Raw genomic sequence first — 17,810 nt, forward strand, 5'->3', positions numbered from 1 at the left:
TTAAATGTAAGAATCGAATAGAATGCATCCTATACTTTCGCGTTTGACGTCTCAGTAAATACAACCGTTGCGCCCTGAATTCGAAAGCGAACTGTCAGCACCAATACTCAGTATAAACTGGCATTGGACGTACATCCAGATAAGAACTCGGTTCTACGCTCGCCGAATCGATCTTCGTGCGAGTCTTTACGCAAATAGTTTCAGCACTGCTGTATCATCTCTGTCGATACATCTTGATCAATCATTTGCACATAAGTTGACAGCTGATATTGATTGACTGTTTGATCGTTACGAAGACTGATAAACAAGGGAAGGTTTTTAATCGCTTATGAAATGAGTAGAAATAGAAAAAATGTCATAATTTGGAAATAAAATAATTTTTACATACTTTATAATTTATGTTTTCAATAATCTAACTGAATTAAAAATAATCATTTTTAACAATGACGTCTTCAACTTTCAACAAGCAAGATGTAATAAGATTTCTTTTAAATTTTAATAATATCAAAATTTTTCGATTTTATGTATGTGTATATATTCATAAATATATCTGCTTATTTATTATAGTTATGATAAAGAGGCACTACTATTTGTTCCTTTTGGTAGAGTAGCAAGATAAAATTGTTCCGAAACTTTTAAAAGCGCGACAATAACAATATTCGGATGAAATATGTTTGGAATATGGTAAAATTGATAAAAATTGCGAGATTTCGTAAATCCCTGACATTTTCGCGCGAGATGCGCAGTGCGAACACTTCAATGTAAAGTACCAGCCGCGGGAATTTGACGTCAGAACTAGATATTCATGTGCGAATGTTTCGCATTCTGAATTGAAACCCGTCGATTACCCGTCGTATCATGGCCCGTCAGGGTCGATTATGCGATGCCACGCACGGCTTCCTCCTACTAATGCTCCGATCTTGCAGTCCGTCAGTGCGGCGTAGCCCTCTCAAAGCACGCAGGTTACAAATTACAGGCGCCCCGACGCCAGTGCCCTCATGTCGCGACGTAAAATTATGATCTCCCTCTCACCTCCAATTAAGCCGACCGCCCACGCTTGCTTCCCTGTCGGCACTCGATCTTCTGAAAAGCTCAGCGGCCGCCCCTCGTGACGTCAACATGCCACCGCTCTCAGTTTTGTTTGTCTCGAGATTTCTCCTACGCATATTTTACCGCGCGCGAAGGACGCGTTGCATATTGAGAATCGGTGTTTCTCATTGCAATTCATGAAACATTGCGACTCTATGTTTTTCTTTTGACGTATAACTGACTATTATTAACTTTCCTTCACAGAAACCTATTTTCTGACTGACTAAACAAAGAGCAACTAATTGTAAGTTTGTAGAAAAATAATGAAATGCCGAAATTCTTTTACGACGTTTTAGAAAGAATTAATTTTCAACTTTTTCACGCGTGATTAATGAGCATTCGACAAAATGACAGTAGAATAATGCGGGTTTCGCACGGTGTACGAGCGACTCGGATCGATAGGTGCATATCTGGCTGACAGGTTTCCATCGGTTAGAAATTGCTCTGTGCTACGGGCACTGTGCCTCGCTATGAATGATCCATGTGTAGCCAGCAGTGCTAACAATGAGAAACACAAACAGACCTCAGGCTGTCTATGGATTGAATCGCTAGATTTCATTGCGTCGAGATGAGTCACTCCAATCACGTTCAATTATAGGCAAAGTACTCGAACGGATTAGATTGATCGGCATCGTCATTATATCTTGATGAGTATGAAGCTCTTAATGCGAAAAGGATAAACTGGCTGTCTCTCGATATTGTCAGTTCAAATTTGAGTTTCGTATTTGTGGTGTCTGCTGACGATGCATCGATTATTGCTACGAATTTTCAAAATCAAATGGACTATATTTGATTGAGTTTATTCGAATATGTATTACGCATTGCATAGACAACGCGTAGAGGTATTCTCATCGAAAAATGGAATTCTACGTAAGAGGATTAAACATTCAGTAACGCAAACGTCAACATCAATCATTTACTACATCCTTTTACACACGTCGCATAATCGTTTCAAATCTGCATCCAATTATGTCAATCATTTTTGGGTTTTCGAGATTAACAAACGTGTCGACAGATCGTTAACCGTATGTGGGAACGGACAATACGCGAAAACAGGAGACCAGTCGAATCGATTTTAGCACGGCACTTCGTTCTCGATACAAAAGCACGCCAGCTCACTGTAAATAATGACGTATACACGGTTTTGCGATAGGTTGATGCCGCACATCAATCCGAGGGATCTGTAACTGGCGCTCCCGTGTTTATTTTAATTAATTCATTAACCGATTCAAAGCATTGCCAAAATTGCGTGAATCGAGATTTGCTACTCGCAACGGACGAACTATGCAATGTGGAATATACGCATTACTTTGATGTGAAATTAAAAACTTCTATGCCACTTTATGCGAATACTGTCCGTATTATCGAATGTTTTTGTTTGAGATTTCAACATACAATGATAGTAATTAGAAGAGCCCCGTTATATCACGGCTGAATAACGACCAAAGTTTATCATATATGCAAATGCCGCCATTAACGCGTAATTAATAGTTAGTAGTTTCGAGCAATACCTTTAAAGAATTGAAGTAGGACACAAAGGGTAGAGAGAAGAATTGGAGTAGAAATCATGGTACTTCGCGTGAGAGCATCCATTGTTCAATATCGCTATTTGCATCCATTTTTGAGTTGGAACTAGATAGTCACATTCATTTTTTGAAACTGCTTGTTTCATATCTGTGCTATATTCGTGGATTCTGATTCAAGAATGTGTCATGTGCGAATTTAATTGTATTACTCGATACAAAATAGTTCCAACTCTGGAATGGACGTAAATACTATTGATACATGAATGGACAGGCTAAAAAAGATTACGATAAAATTGGTACACATTTTGTAAGAATAAATTAATAATCATTAAATATAGTACTTTTTTATAGTACATATATATTATTTGGAATATACTGTATGCAATATATTCTGTCAATTTTTAATTTACGCTTGTAACATATGCATTTTCAAAAATTCTTTGAATTTGCTTTCCTATATTATTTTATATAATTTTATATAATAAAAATCAAACATATCCTATTTAGGGAATATTGGAGAAAGAGAAAAGAGAGCAAAAATGATATATATATATATATATATAATTATTTTTTTATATAATTATATAATTATATAAAACAATAATTAATATACATATTCATAAAATACATCTTTATGGTGCTCTCAGTTGCATTTTCCAAAAATATTGTGTAAGCAAGTGTTGTCAAGAAATATTTTCTTTATGTTTGTCAATTTATTTTATAACTTTTTAAGCAACTTGATGTCTTGTAGCTACATAGCTACATTATACAATTAATATTTTATTAATATTTTATAATAAAATACCAAAATATATTGAAGCTTTATTTTATAAGCTCTGTGCATATTTTCGTATGCACAATAAAATGATGAATAATCGCATGTATTTCAGTCAAATATTGTATATCATCCAATTTTTTTCAGTCCATCAATCTTAAGACAATGGATCTATAAAATATTCTATTCATTTATAATATTTCTTAATTTAAATTTTTTTAAATTATTTTAATTTGGAAATATATATCTCAGTAAATAATTTTTGCAAATCCATTATCTCGGTATTAAGCAAACATAATTGAATTATGACTTACCAATAAGATGCGCAGCAGCGGAGTTGTAGTCTACGTTGATCTGTAACAAAAGCATATTCAGATTATTAACAGAGCTCAATAAATTAATATTTCAACAGTAATTACTACGTGAATTAAACTTCTCATTTGTATTTCAAGCAAATATTTTATAAAAGAATTGTATAGATTTTCAATAAAATGTTGCATTTATAAACTTAAAAATATTTGATAAAATCTAATGCTTATTTAAATATTTAAAATAAATATTCAAGATAATTATAAAATTTTAAATAGATGTTGAACAATGTAAAAAATATTTCATGTTCAGAAATATTAAATAATGTAAATATTTTGTTCAGTATTCTGTGATAATAAAATAATTTAAAATATTCGATATTATATGTACAATATATTACAGCGCAATATGCCACGTAATAATAATAAAAAGAAATAAATTATTTACCTCACGGTTGCTCCGCCGTCGCCTGATGCCCCCTGGACCTCCTCCTCCTCTCAGTAGTTTATCGATGGCTGCTTCTTAATGGCACAACATTTATTCGCGAAAATACGATTATTTTACGATTGCGCAATAATTTACACGGCACTCCCGATACGAATTTCGTCAAATTACGACAAAGGTTATACAAAGAATTACAATAAAGGAACACTAAAACAGAAAAAAAAATGCGATCGCACAGAACTACGATCCGTTTGCTCTCGAGCAGGCAACGGCAATGGAGAAAAATCGAAAACTACGCAATTAACTTTGCCGTCGCGGCTTTGGTCTACCTAAACTAGTTTCGTAAGCTTCCCTCGTTTTCTGCACATGAAAAATAGCATGTTTGCGTTTTAAAGCATTCAGAGCGTTTTATGTTGTATTATAAATAATATGTTTAAATTAGTAAAATGCACAAATTAAAGTTAAAGATGTATATTCGCGAAACGAAATATTTCAGTAACCGTGCAAACTTACTAATTGCGAAAATTATGAAACAGTAATTATTAATATGAAATAACATTTCTAACATTTTTAGCAATTACGATTTAAGAAAGAGTCACGATATAGAATAGCTTCCGCTACCACCGACTGCTCTGTCTGAGCGTTGCAAGATACATGTACATTCTATTCTTTACGTTTCGAATTTTAATTCCGAACAAATAGATTATTATTGGATCTTTTGTACTTTTGCTTTTTGAAATTAGTTAGCATTGCTTAGAATTATGAGTAATTCTGACTCATTGAAATTTCGCGTTAAAATATTTTACTATCTTATATTATAAAAAAATATATATGAATTAAAAATGAATATTTGCAGAATAAAATATGCGGAAATATGATCGCTGTTTTATTATTACTCGTGTGACAAATAGAATAATAATCAATAGAATAAATTCGTGAAACGCACAACTGTACTTTATGCCGAAAAATATTACACGATTAATAATTATCAAAATAATTTATATAAATCTCATCTCGGATCGTCTCGATTTCCATTTTAAGTAAACAAATTACATGAAATGCCTGCTTCAATAAATAGCTGTCGTTTGGATATTCGTCGTTATTACATATCGTTAATCGGGACTTAATTAATCGTGCGAACTACAATGTGGAAATTATTGAATGATGTAATATTTCTCGCAATCAAAACGCGAACGATTTTAAAGATATAGCGCGACAGCACGGAACAATTCTCTCTGCGACTTGCCCACTCGAGCGATGTCGTGTGAATGAAGATTGAATGAAGGTCGAATAACACATGGCAATGAGAGTTATGGAGAGAATAGCTCCGTATAGTCGATCCGTATTAACTTTTATATCGCGATCGCGACAAATATTATATTGTGCGTTAAAGTGTGTGTTTCATGAAATTTATTCTATTGAAGTTTATTGGCGTGAAAAATTGGCAAAGCAGCTCATCATATTTTTAAAATATTTTAGTACAAAAATATTTGTTTTTAATTTTGATTCACATATTTATTAATTTTAACTCGCATATTTATTAATTTATATTATAATTCAAAATAATAAAGCATCCTAAAAATAAAAAAATACGGAATTGATCATAATCTTAGGGGTTACTAATAAATCTAAAAAATAAAGATTATAGTATAAAAATATGGTAACTAATTTATTCAAAATTAAAATTTTAAATGCGAGGAACATACGATTTTTTTTGTAATATATATATATATATTGGATATATTTTAAAATGTATCAAATATATATATTGGATATATTTTAAAATGTATCAATATTTCGATGTTAGCTCGGTGCTTACGGCATTCACAACAATTGTTTTTTTTTTTTTTTGGTGTACATGAGACATACACGTATTGTGTTGCATGTTATCTTGCTATCACTTGCATTGCAATACTCGAAAAGAATAGTAAATAATGGAAGCTGCTTTTATGTCAAATTGTTACCTCGATTAAATTGCGATCGCTATAAATATTAGAAAATCATTTTTCTATAAAGAATTGCCGATTAGCATTTTGCGCAATTAATCAGCCGTCGTGATTAACGATTTGAATATTTTATTTCGCGATCAATCTTTAATTTTAACTTTTTATTTATTCACTTTTATATATATATATATATATATATATATTCACGTTTGTATATTTATTTACTATAACATAAAATAATAAAATGTTTTAAATGCCAAAAAACTCGAATATACAGTATTTTTTTATGTACATGAGAAACATGGGAAGCATACAAAAGTAGTTTAGGTCAATCATAGCCGCGGCGTCTAAGTTGATCGCACAGGTCTTGATTTTAATCCATGCTATTGCATACTTTGAACACCAGTGTCGAATGGATCATGATTCCGTGCGATTATATTTTTTGAAATATTATGTCTATATCGTTTCTTTGTGATGATTTAACAAAATACAAGTTGGGAGTGCTGCACAAATTGTCACGTAATCGTACATAATCGTATTTTTGCGAGTGAGTGTTGTGCTAAGAAGAAACAATGATCGATGGGTTATTGAGAGAAGAAAGAGGCCCAGAAAGCATCAGGCAACGATGGAGCAACTGTGAGATAAGTAATTTATTATTTTATTATTATTATTTGACATATTGTACCACTGTGATATACACATATAATATACACATCATACATTTTAAATCATTTTATTATCATAGAATATTGAGTAAAATATTTATACTACTTAATATTTATGAACATTAAACATTTTCCATACTGCTCAACATTTATCTGTTTAAAGTTTTATAATTATTTTGAATGTTTGTATGAGCATTAGATTTTGATTCATTAAATATTTTAAAAAGTTTATACATGGAAACATTTTGTTGAAAACTTGCGCAATTCTTTTATTAAATATTTCTTTCAAAAGCAAATAAAAAGTTTAATGCTAGCAGTTATTTTTAACGAAATATTAATTATTTTGAACGCTGTTATAATCCGAATATACTTTTATATTTTACAGATCAACGTAAACTACAACTCCGCTGTTGCACACCGTGTGCCGGTGAGTTAAGATCAAAATATCTTTGTTTTTATAGCGACATAATAAATCTGCAGAAAATATTATATTTAAATATGTACTTTTGATTCATAAAAAGCTTTAAAATTGAAATTAAAAGATTAAAATAATGCGATGTGTATATTATACATATTAGTTGTCAAATAAAAATAAATCAATATATATCACAGGAGGAAAATATTAATTTTTGGATATGTTTGTATTTTTTCATTTCTGTTTTCTTCTCTAAATATTTTCTAAATTACTTAAGATACTTGTTTAGTTTCCATAATTTGGTTCTGGATTAAATATGTAAACTGATGCATGAAAGCAATATTTGGAATTTATTAAAATGCATATGTTACGAAAATAAATTAAATATTGACAGTATACACCACGCAAGATTCAATGCAGTAAATAATTATTAATTATATTTATTTTTGCACTGCAAATTTTGGCTTAATCTTTTCTATCGATTCTATCGATTCTATCGACACCTGTCGATTCATATGTATCAATAACAAAATATTTGCATCCATTTGAGAGTTGGAATTATCGTGTTACAAAATTATTACATACACAAGACAAACTAATTCATAATTTGATTTCAGCACGGACATGCATCAAAGAGTTTTGTCAAAAAATAGTATCGAAAATGTGTCTATCCAGCTCCAACTCTAAAATGCATGCAGATAGCAGTATTGAACAGTAACATATTTCAGAAAAGGCCAGGATGGTCGTTTTGAGGCTTCTTTTTGCTTTCATGTTCTGCTGAATAATCTCCATGCGTGGCTAACATTCTTTAGCATCTCGAAACTTTTTACTTTTACCGACACCGCGAAAGCAATAGCATTCGCGTTTGAACTCAGCATATTTGAAAACTCCTCTCGTCCTAGAATGCAACTATTCGTAACTGGACAAGGTATGCAGCGTCGAGAAAATTTTAGATTCCACTTTAGAGTAGAATAATATTTCTTCCTATATTTTAAATCTTGTCTTCTGTGTGAGTCAAAGTTTTTACGTCTCGCTAGCCCCACATTTTGTGCAAATTCAATTAAAAAATTATATAATTATGCACTAATGATGCGCTCACGAAATTTATAAAGAAAAAATTTGGCGCTCTTAGGGAGGCTCACTGGTTGTGTCCACTCAGTTCTCCCACAAAAAAATTTTTTTGCTAAACTAAAAGAGCGCAAAATTTTTTTTTTGCAGATTTGGTGAGCGCATAATTATGTAATTTTTTTATTGAATTTACGCAAAGTGGGGAGACTAGCTAGGCAGACGTAAAATTTTTACTTAATCTATTTTAATAAAACGCGCTTCTCTTCCTCTTCATAGCATCGTTAATACTCTCTATAGATCATAGCACGCACACACACGTTCGTTATACCGCATGTGCGGTAGTTTAACATGCGGTTAGTTAATTGTTATCATTATGGTGCCGTGAACGGTTGCGGATGAAAATAAGAGGCAGTTCAATAAACTTAAATAAATCTGTTTTATGGAATAGAAATTCGATGGAATAATAAAAATATATGCAATATCCGACTGAATGGATGGAATACACATTCATTAAGAAATTACAAACAGAAAAAAAATGCGCGTAGTACATAAGAAATATGAAAACTGCAATCGATTAATATTAAATATATAAAGAACTATTTATTCGCAATTCCAACAACCTTTTTCTACTTTAGGTCATTATCCATACTTGCCTTGCTAAATACTCAGAATTAATTGCGAGATCGAAACTTTCATCAAGCGCAAAAGAGGTATCATTACAATGAATAGCAACACAAACGAGGCACCGACACCGCCTGATTCCTCCCGCAACCATTTTCATCTTTCTCCCTTTTCCATTGTATATATCTATATTATATATGTGCATCCTTTTCTTTCCCCAATAACTTCGAGCGGTTTCTTTTCTATTCCCCCTAGCCAGAATCGCCAATAATAGTAATGAGAAAAACCCGGCAGAACTCCAATAAAGCTGTTATTATTTGACTTGTTTATGACTCCTTCGTCACTCTGCACAGTACTCTCATTAAAATTGAAAGGGGAAAAATGCCACGCGACTCAGCAGGGTATTAAAACTTTCATTAATTAAGGGGAAACATTTCCAAATGAATATCCGCAGTCATTGTTTGCCGGTTGAGCGTGGATAATGCGAGGGAAAAGAAAAGGCTAATGCATGTACCAGAGATGACACCTGTAATTCATCAGACTAATAGCTAATTACTAATTATTGTTTATACTTCTTAAGTGTATTTATGCTCGCAATTACTAGAATGTTAAAAGAATGAATATGAAAAAATTAGTACTTTCCGTGGATTAATTTTATTTAATTTTTTTTCATGATTCTCAAATATTCACTGAAAAAAATATTAGCATATCCTGCAATTTTTTTACGTAATGCTTCAATTCTCCAAAAATGTAGCCAATTGTGCAATTTCTAAAAATTTAGATTTCCTTTGAGCATATATAAATAATTGAAGCGCAATTTCACTATCAACAGCTGCGTTTGGACTCGAATGGAAGGAAACGATAACGCCTATGTTATCCGATGGTGACAACTGACGATAATCGCTTTGTTAATTGTAATGTTGGACACGCGGAAACCCGATTCGTGATCTCACTTTCGTGACATTCTCCGCGACACGGAGCGACATCGTCCAGCGTTTACCAAACATGATCCCAACTCGGAATTCGCCGGCACGCGGACATTGAGCCGGGAATCGTGAGATTGACCTCGACTTGAACATTGCTCCGAATGCAAATCGGACAGTTTACACCGGCGCAACAGCTCGAGACGCTTTCAGATTATGTTCTCTGATGCATATTCGAGGATCTCTGACGACGGCGCGACATCAGGGGCCGGTGTTACCCTGATCTGGAGAATGACAGACTGCTTACGTGGCAGCGACTCGTGATCCAATTACAACCGGAATTTCTACTATTAATTTCTTCCCCCCTTGTCGGATGAACAGATAAGAGATAATTAATGAAATACGGTCGCGCTCTATTAAAACACCAGCACGAGTGGCAATAAATTATGCAAAATTTTGAAGAGTTATTGAAATGATTATTATCATCACTATCATAACCGAGGTTTTCTGCGCACTTGAATAAACAATGATTCGATGGACGCGATTCAATCAAACGTACGTAATGAAGCGTTACGTATCGTCATTACTGCATGTATTTATCGCATGCAGCATTTTCGTTCGGAGTATTATGCGTATGAGAAAATTTACATTTAAATGCATCCTGACATTTCGAAATTGGTTGTATTATGCATGCTCGATTATAATGGGCATTTTAATTCGCGAACGTATATATTAAAATTCTCGTTTTTCGTCGACCTGTGCGCCCAACAATGGAAACGTTTGCCAATAGGATGATTTCCATTAGCTCGCTTGGTGTATTCGCTAATGACCCTTGCCTAACGATGCAATCTATTAACAGGAACGGCCAGCACAGCGGAATCCCTCTGTACTGTTTATACGTAAATAGCTGGGCTCCGTGTTGCGGAGGTCTCGACGCAATGTGTGTTACTTATCGGATTGTTCCGGATAGTTTCGAGGGTCCGTGATTTTGGTTCTCGGAGTGATGTCACGTTCCCCATCCGAGTCAATGTACTGTCACCGACATAGTTGAAACGCGACACGCGCACTGCCGCTTGATCTAGAATCATGTTGAAAACTCGATTTTCACAGAAGCCGCTACGTGTAACGAACGCCTCTTTGAGAAAAAGTGGCTAACGATTATGTGGAATTTTTACCGAGCGTCACGAAGCGCCAACAACGCAGAAAGCTTTGTTGAAAATTTTGCGCTTTAATGTGAAATTTCCACCGTCGCGCAGCCCGGTATTTCAATGTCTGCAAATAGAACGTGATTAAATAAGGATGTATATCAAACATTTAATAAGATAGCGCGGAAGTTAAATATCAGTGAATGGCTTTTACCATTTGCGCGACTACTGCAGGGGAGCATGGGTTATTAATCACATTCTTCTTCTCCATATCTGTGCGCGAAAGCCGCACAGCGCTGAGAATATACGGCACCGGAAATTCATTGGCGAGCCGGTGACCGGGCGCAAAAGACACGACTCGCTAAGGGAAGAACAATGCTCGTGAATTTAAAACCGTCCAAGATGGCGGTCTAATTAGAAGCAGCGCGACTTAAATATGAATGTCGAGCGGAAGCGGTACACGGACGTAAGAAAAAGGAACGGCCGAAGAGAAACCAGTGGGTTACATAGCTCATCCCATGTGTCAGATGCCTTCCTCTCCTGCATCTTTTCTTATTCCTAAATGGGAAGATAAGACTGCTGTTGTTCATTATGGATAAGCACGGAAGCATGCAAATCTGCAGCTTTCTGCTTTCGTATTTTATTCATCATAAGTGCGGGCTTTAACGCTGCAATTTTTAAACGCAGAACAAAAATTGCGAATGTACTTAAGAATGTATTTTTAACTAGCCTAAAAAATTATTCTTTTGCAATTGTTTGATCATTACATTTTTTTAAATTATTCCTGACATGCTTTATATTCGCGACGCAAACGCAATCTCAGATTACTATCTATATTAGATGAGTTTCGTATTCTTTATTTAAGCAGGGAAATGTAACACGGTGAAATGTTAGAAAGGAGCGACAAAGTTTCTGATTTCAGCAGAAGAAGAAGATTACAGAAATCCGCGTCCCCTATGCTACAGGCAAATGTCGTCAAAACTCGTAAAGTGGCAAGATAGGGTGAGTGGCGATAGGCACGTGGCCTGAAATTCCCCGGGACACAGTTTGCCCCTCTGAAATGATCCTTGGCGCACAACCCCAAAGAGAATTCTCTATACTGAACAAAACGGTCGCGAACGGAAGAAAACAACTTTACAGTGAGATCTTGACTGACTGAATACGACATGTGCACATATGTTCCATTCCCGGTCCTTTTATGTAATAATCAATTTAAAATCATGTGTAAAAATATTAGATTCAAGATTGAACGACAAGGATAAACCGAAACAATATACATTATTAAGAAAAAATAAAAAATACACAAAAACAAATTTAATACAGAAAGCCGCACGAATCTTTTTATTACCCGATAAAACAAAACGGTTACGTTATCATAATACGAGTCTACATCTGTCGCAATAAAAGAGTTAGAAAAACAATTTCGGAAATATCTTCCAGCGTTTGTATTCGAGGAGTTTAAACAAAAAATAAACCGCGCGAGTTTGCATTGTTGTATTGCAGTTAGCGTGACTGAGATTACTTCGACATGCATGCGCGACATGTATCTCACATATGCGTCGTCGCACGCGGTATTACAAATTCAAATGCAGCACTCATATTGTCAGAGTTATGTTCCCCTGCGATGACTTGTCACAGAGTCGACGTTTCAGAACGCGCAACAGTAACCCCTTGTACCGATATGTAAATACGGTCGATGGAGATCTCGCGGAAGTCTCACCGGAGCACACGGAACAGTGGACCGTATCATCTGGCGATTGAAATGCAGATCTCGATGCAGATTAATGACATCCCGAAGTAGATGCGTGCTCGTCGATCTACCAATGCCTGCCCACTCTGACAGAAATGATATAACGCTCGTGATCCTCGGGTCTCTCGCAAGATGATATATGAGAACTTTGTATCTCTCTCCACGTGTTCGCAATATACATCTTCGTAAAAACGTAAAATTTGTTGTGGACGCGCTCAATATATCAATTATTAAATTGTTAAAGTTTATTGTAATTTTGTATCTTTAAAAAGATTGTTATATTTTCGATCACAACATTTGGTTTTTCATCAATTTTGAAACAAGAAATCACGTTTTATTTCTCTTGAGAGCTTTCTGTTTGCTAATTTTGATAACGAATTAAATATGTTTACAATAAAGAAAACAACGTGTAGCTGTAAAGCCAAGAAAAGCAGTGACACATTTCCAGAGGAAATGGAGGGCATCTTAAATTTCACAAACAGGATTTGTCGCGTTTCTGAAGTAACTCAATAAAGACTTTTCACGCAAACAGCATGAACGTGCTCCCGCCGTACTTTGTACATAACGAATAACGATGGACTTACGACTGGCAAATCGATTTTCCAGTAAAATTTACGTCCATGTTTTGCTTCGATGATTGTTAGATCGCGCGTAGCAAAATGTATTATAATAAATTTTGCTCTAATAATTTATAAGAAGAGCTGTAAACTGAGCTGTCAAGTTTCAGCAGAATAGTAAATAAAGTGGAAACAACCATGCATGGTAACTGTATTACACAATTATTTCTGCTTAACTGATTACATTGTTAAGCAATATATTAATATACATATAAAATACTTGATATGAAAGGGTTTTACAATATCTTTTTATTGTAAAATAGTAAAAAGAAGATTCACTAAATATATCATTATCAATTTCAAACGATTTTAATATCCAACCTTAATGGATTTCAGCGCTGAATACGCAAGTTAGACGTACGCTTTGCTTTGCGCAGTTGTTTTTGTCAGAGTATGCAGGTGTAAAAGCGAGTGGTATCTAATTAGCGGTCAGCTCTGCCAGTCGACCTTAATTCACCAGTTGAAGCTCCCTTTTCGCTTGTCCGACCGTTCTCTCGGCCGCACATATCTATAGCGTCATTCGGGTCTAGTGGCTCGTGGTATCGTGCTTCACACGGATGCATTACGTATTTCGCATGGCTGTTTGTGCATTGCAAAATAGCAATAGAGTCAAAAAGAACCTACTATACTCAGAGGAGGACGCGAGCAATTCACATGCAAACACTTGCAAATAGATCCCGAAAAGATGACCGTAACGGTGATGCATTTCGTTTAAATTTTTAATGAGTATATTTGGGAATCTGAAAGATAAAGATTCGATTGAGGAAGCAATTCTACATGGCCGTATAACGACGAAAACTGTGAATCGATCCCCTCAGAAAAGAAATGTTTTTTAAATGCCACTCGATTCTATTCTTTCGATTCTCGGCACACGGACTGTTAAGATTCGGCAAGTGATATGGGTCATTCGAGAAATCGCTTCAGCGGCATCGCGCTCTTTCTAAAGGCAATAATAGTGTTCCACCTCTTTCACTTCTTTCTCTATTATTCGAAGACTTATTTTTCTCAAAGGATGAACGATTTCCGGGAACGGCTGACACGTGATGGTGTAAGCTTTGAACCACACGTCACATTGTTCTCTCTACTCCAGCTTTTCCAATGACACGCAATACTAACATCCACGGAGTAATTGTGTATAAATCAATTTTATTTTAAGTTACGTAAAATATAATCCATAAATCGTACCTCAAAGAACATTTTTCATTACATAAAATATTCACATAATCGACATTTTTGCGATATTAAAAAATGAAATATTTTATATTAAACTAATTTTAATTTTTTTGGCGGTCAACTAGTTAGCAATATATATAACATATATATAAAATGTCAAAGAATTAAATTAAATTCCAGATGGAAATTATTGCCATGTTCTCAGCGCACATCGCGTACGCAAGAATGTAATTGCGTTATAAATAGTTGGAAACGCGCCAAGCGGCTGTAACCTGAAAATTTTGTTTCTCAGTTTATACACGTTCTACACGTAGAAAATCGAGAGCTGTAGCACAATTCTATTACAACGAATATCAATAAAACGGAATATTTACTATGCCAAAAAGCGGTTGATTCTTTTACCAACAGATATGCGACACAAGAAATAATTGGATGAAAAATATTTCAGTGTAACAAATTCGTCTTGAAAGCTCAATGGAAATTCTTGTAACGAGATTGGGCGGTGCAATTTTATAAAGATCGATTTATTGCAAATTGTGACAATCGTCCGTTCTATCGAATGTTTGTAAATTTGATGTTAGTTCAATCTGTAGCGTATCAGTCGTCATCAAATTATTCTCTCGCAGAATTTATTTGCGGAGCCGAGTGAAACGCGAAACGTTTGCTGAAATTGCCAGCGCTTTTAGTTTCGAGAGTCGCGAACTTAGTCATCTTATTACGTGCAACATGAGCTTTCTGCACGCCATAGCGAGCCGTAGTAAAAGCACTGTGGAAAAGCGAGAAAGTCCGTACACATCGATATCGAACATGCACCGTGCCTTTGTAACAATTCTATTTTCTCAACATTCGTTTACACTTTACCAACGCCAACAGCAGTATTAGTTGTGAGTTTGCCAAAAGACTAACATTCCTTCTCGCGAAAAGTGCGCTTCCATTTTCGCGTGCTTCGCAGAAGAATAGTTTCGGAAGACTCCTTCGAGGTGTAACGAAACCGACGCTACTCGCGGCGCTCACCGAGATCCTTTAACTTATAATACAAGTTTTTCCCTCGGAAACAGAGAGTAGACGCGAGATCTGTTTTACTGGAGCTGCTGAACCGGGATAAGCTCCATTTTCAATCGCTGGTCATAAGTTTTATAAACGGCAAGTTCTGCGTAAGTCATGAATTTTTACGAGCGATCGGCGCTCGTAAAAATTGGTCATAGACCCGTCCGTAGACACAGATACGGCCGTAAGGAATTCATGATCGATACCGGTACGGAACGTTTGGAAGAAGACGAGGGGCGCAGTAAGGCGGATGGAGGGATGCGGAGAATAAACGCGAGATACTTCTCCGGAAATTACGCTCTCTCCGCGGAGGCAGCACTTCCGGTTCGGCTATATATAAGTCGTGCCGGTAAGAAAAAGAACCGCAAGCGGATGTGGCCGTAAACTGTTCGTGTCCGAAATGTTTTGTCCGTAACATTTCAGGTATCCGTAAAAACACGTCGTTACTACGCGGCCGATCCAAGTACATGTAAAGTTTTGCCGAATAACGACCGCTTTTCATTCCGTTGAATTGCACAATGTATTACGTCACATAAAAAATTTTTCAATGGTTGCGAGCATAAAAAAGGAGATTATGTATTTTGTCCTTTTATAATATACATGACTGATAATGCAGTGCTCTTAAAACGATGCAATCTATATCGCGTACAATCCGATGCAAATTTTCGCTGGTTTATGCGTATCATAAAACGGCAATATTTAATCATTTTATGCGTACCACGTAAATCGAATATTGTTTATCAACGTCGGACGCGAAACATATTTAATGAATCAAGAAATTGTAGACACCAAATTTATAACCTGTACACGGTTGCAGGAAAGTAAGTCCTCTCTCAATTAATATTAATGACACTGTCGCGAAATAAGCGATTGTTTGTCAAAGTGGCTTTATTTGTTTCATGCTGCGCATCATTTCCGGCCAGCCGGATTTTGATATAGCAGAATAGCGTTACGTAACGTATATTTGTTTGACATATATCCGGATATCGAACGACAAGGCTTTCAGTTAGCAGCATTTCCGCGATTAAATACCGACGGTATATGCATTTCGCTCGCAAACGTCCGATCCGTTTATACCGAGAATGATTATTTATGACTATTATTACATATATTTCGATGCGTACAACAACCAATAATGTACGGAACAAACTTTGTTTGCCGCCATTGTTATATTATTGTATGTAAAACATTACACGGGTTTTAAATATGTTGATAAGATTGTTGTATTTTTTTATGTGCAGCTCGTAGGCGGTGAATTTGACATGGAGCTGAATTTCGTGATACAGGACGCGCAAAACATCAGGCACATGCTGGAGCTGCTCGATCATTGCCCACCCAATCTCCAGGTAAGCGAACGACGTGACGTTAAACTAGGTCGAATTAATTACGTGCGGAAAATATCTGACGTAAACCGAAGGAGAATGCGGCGGAGAGTACGCGCAAGCGGGCGCTCGTCGATATCGATAATTGAGATTGAAAATCCATTGTATCTGTGTATATACACAACGCGCTTTTCATAACGCGATTCTCGAGCACATGAAGATAGAAAAGTGATTTCTGAAATACTTCTCGAGTATCATCGAGTAGAGTCGAGTTACGCTTTTGCGTTGAAGTTTGATTAAAGTATCGAACCACTCAATCTTTCCTTTGTTTTTCTTGTAGTTGACGGTTCTCGCAGTGGACTGCAATCTATATCTATTTATAAAATTTCTCCTTTTCCATCATTCGATTCATCTAATTTTTTCGCGTCTGTCAATTGCTTTCGAGAAGCAATCGGGATATCAATTTACGTTTTAATCAAGTTTCAAGTTTAAAAATATTTAAATTAAATTATCAACCATAAATATATATAGCATATATGCAAGCATTCGAAACACTTTTGATTAATACTTCGTTCACCGCAATTAACTTCTTGTCTGATTATCGCGAAACTTACTACTTCGCTTCTTCTCTATGTCGTAGCAGAGCAATTTTATGCTACTGCTGAATGTTATCATCAGTGAAGAACAGAGCGATCAATATCACACGTCGCGTACACGCAGTAAACACGTTGACTAAAAACGCGGTAATTAAAGCTGCGCGGAAAAATCGTTTTTTTTTTTAACGTTGAAATCGCAACGGGGAAATCTGAAATAATGATGTACCAGAAAGGAATTCTGGAAGTATGAAACGGATAAGAATGCATGTTCGAATTTCTGGTTTCCTCTCTTCGCTATTCGATGGGCGAAAGAGAGCACATAACGTTAGGATATGCAGAATATCGGCGTACAAAAGAAGCGGAATCCATTACGTGGTAA

General features: G+C 35.4%; 2 protein-coding genes across 21 annotated transcripts in view; one reads left to right on the plus strand and one right to left on the minus strand.

Annotated features, from left to right (window-relative positions):
- The window catches only part of LOC105668304 (deoxycytidylate deaminase-like), a 240,138-nt gene that overhangs the window by 186,507 nt on the left and 35,821 nt on the right, over nucleotides 1–17,810 (minus strand). For 4 of the 6 annotated variants that reach the window (XM_067359247.1, XM_067359248.1, XM_067359246.1 and 1 more), the window contains one exon: nucleotides 3,705–3,744. The exons of the other annotated variants lie outside the window; for them this stretch is intronic. The gene's annotated coding sequence lies outside the window, so the exon portion shown is untranslated. The remainder of the gene's footprint in view (nucleotides 1–3,704; nucleotides 3,745–17,810) is intronic. 6 annotated transcript variants of the gene reach the window in all.
- Nucleotides 1–17,810, plus strand: part of rg (rugose) — a 284,521-nt gene that overhangs the window by 146,377 nt on the left and 120,334 nt on the right. For 14 of the 15 annotated variants that reach the window (XM_067359213.1, XM_067359222.1, XM_067359224.1 and 11 more), the window contains one exon: nucleotides 16,755–16,859. In XM_067359213.1, coding sequence (XP_067215314.1) covers nucleotides 16,755–16,859 — 105 coding nt within the window. Of the gene's footprint in view, nucleotides 1–7,139; nucleotides 7,182–16,754; nucleotides 16,860–17,810 lie in introns of all 15 variants that reach the window. The other variant, XM_067359210.1, reaches the window with a different exon arrangement.

The sequence above is a fragment of the Linepithema humile genome, chromosome 7 (genome assembly GCF_040581485.1).
Source record: "Linepithema humile isolate Giens D197 chromosome 7, Lhum_UNIL_v1.0, whole genome shotgun sequence".
NCBI lineage: Eukaryota > Metazoa > Arthropoda > Insecta > Hymenoptera > Formicidae > Linepithema > Linepithema humile.